This window comes from Egretta garzetta, unplaced genomic scaffold, assembly GCF_000687185.1.
Source record: "Egretta garzetta isolate BGI_Z169 unplaced genomic scaffold, ASM68718v1 scaffold324, whole genome shotgun sequence".
Classification (NCBI taxonomy): Eukaryota; Metazoa; Chordata; class Aves; order Pelecaniformes; family Ardeidae; genus Egretta; species Egretta garzetta.
Window position 1 is genome coordinate 159636 of NW_009259426.1, and position 1538 is coordinate 161173.

The 1538-nt window shown below is 48.8% G+C and overlaps 1 protein-coding gene across 1 annotated transcript in view; it reads right to left on the minus strand.

The window, feature by feature from the left end:
- The window catches only part of PSMB3 (proteasome 20S subunit beta 3), a 2182-nt gene extending 648 nt beyond the window's left edge, over positions 1–1534 (minus strand). The window contains exons 1-4 of the mRNA XM_035892610.1: positions 1497–1534; positions 1001–1108; positions 449–626; positions 115–209 (exon numbers count right to left, since the gene is read on the minus strand). Of these exons, the coding sequence (XP_035748503.1) occupies positions 115–209; positions 449–626; positions 1001–1108; positions 1497–1534 (419 nt within the window). The remainder of the gene's footprint in view (positions 1–114; positions 210–448; positions 627–1000; positions 1109–1496) is intronic.
- Positions 1535–1538: the final 4 nt, after the last annotated feature.

Consider the following 1538-nt stretch of genomic DNA (forward strand, 5'->3'; position numbering starts at 1 on the left):
CTGCTGAAAGGGAGCAGGATTAGGGATACCCTGGAAGCCAATGCCTTGACTGACTTTAATGCACAGCTTGTTGAATTCTGCCTCTGTTCTGTAGGGGAAGAGAGCAGCACTTACATTATGTGTACTACCACGCCCATTCCAGATATGGCATCCCTGTCCACTGCATTCAACATGGCCTGCGAGATGGTTTCGAAGAGGTGATCGGGTTCCTGAGGAACAGAAGATAGTTTAGTTGGTGTAAACACCGAATGTTGAGTCTTCAGATTTTGTTCAAAACCCAAAGTATCATCCAAGATGCTGCAAGATTTTTCCTGCGAGCTACAGCCTCTTTGTTCTCCTGAGCTCCTCTGGGAAGTACCAACGGACAGAGCTTTTCATCTCAGGTTCTCCAGTTCACAGCAGGAGGCTGAATCCAAGAACCAGAGCTGAGCCTGGCCACCTCACTCACCATGTCGGGCTCCCAGAGGGACTCGCACATGCCGTACATCTGCTCGGAGCAGGTGCCACTGACCACGAAGTCATCGGTGACCATTGGGCAACCGATCAGGTCTAGAGAGCAGATGAAAGGTTCGTGTGTTATGGGGTCCAGCCCAGCAATGACTGGTTCTGTGTAGTAAGGTCCAAACCTGTGAAGAACAACATGACATAGAGCAGTCCAACCACCTCAACGCTGTTCCAGATCCCATGTAAATATCCACACAAGGAAAACATCCCACAGATGCTTTTGGCGGGGGGACCTTTCAGGTCAACTTAGAAGCACCCTGCAATGGTTTTAGCATGGCAGACAGAACAAACTTGTACTGCTACAGGATTATTTTCACCGTGCTCAACATTCTTTTGGAAGGAGATTGAAGATAACATTGTCTAGATTAAAGTCTCCTTTTGCCATACCAGTCTTTACAGGAGCCCTCCTCAGCCTCCCCCCTCTCTAGAATCAGATCAACTCCCAACCACAACCTTCACCGACAGGTAAACAGTGACTCCGTTGTTTGACAGTTACCGTCTCTCATAGAGCAGATTGGAAACCATGCTCATAAAAGTCTGAGGTTTGATCTGCCTGCCTTCCTTCAGCTCGTAGAGGTTCAGCCTGAACTTCAGTCTCTGGGCACTGCAAGAGATGAGAAGCAGCATTAAAGCAGAAGCCGTTCCTTTTCCTTTCATCTTCACCCAGGTCCGAGCTGTTCTATTGCACGCTGACGGACAGCAGCTCCTGACACATGCCTGAGGCAGGTCAGTATTCCAGATGCGGCTCCCTCTATAGCTGAAGTTACTAAGTCTTAGCAGTGATGTGATCTTAAATCACGTGCAGTTTTCTTTTAAAAACTCCCACTGAAGGGAGACCAAGAAAGGAATGCTGGCACCCAGCTATTATACCCTCCCCCACGAATAAACAAAGATATTTATGCTCAGCATAAGCTGCCATTTAGTATTTATTGTAAATATGCCTCTTACAGGCTCAGCATGGGAACGCACGGGCGGGCGGGCGCCTCACTTACACCGTCTGCACGTCTGTGGCCAATCCCGCCCACTCCATATAC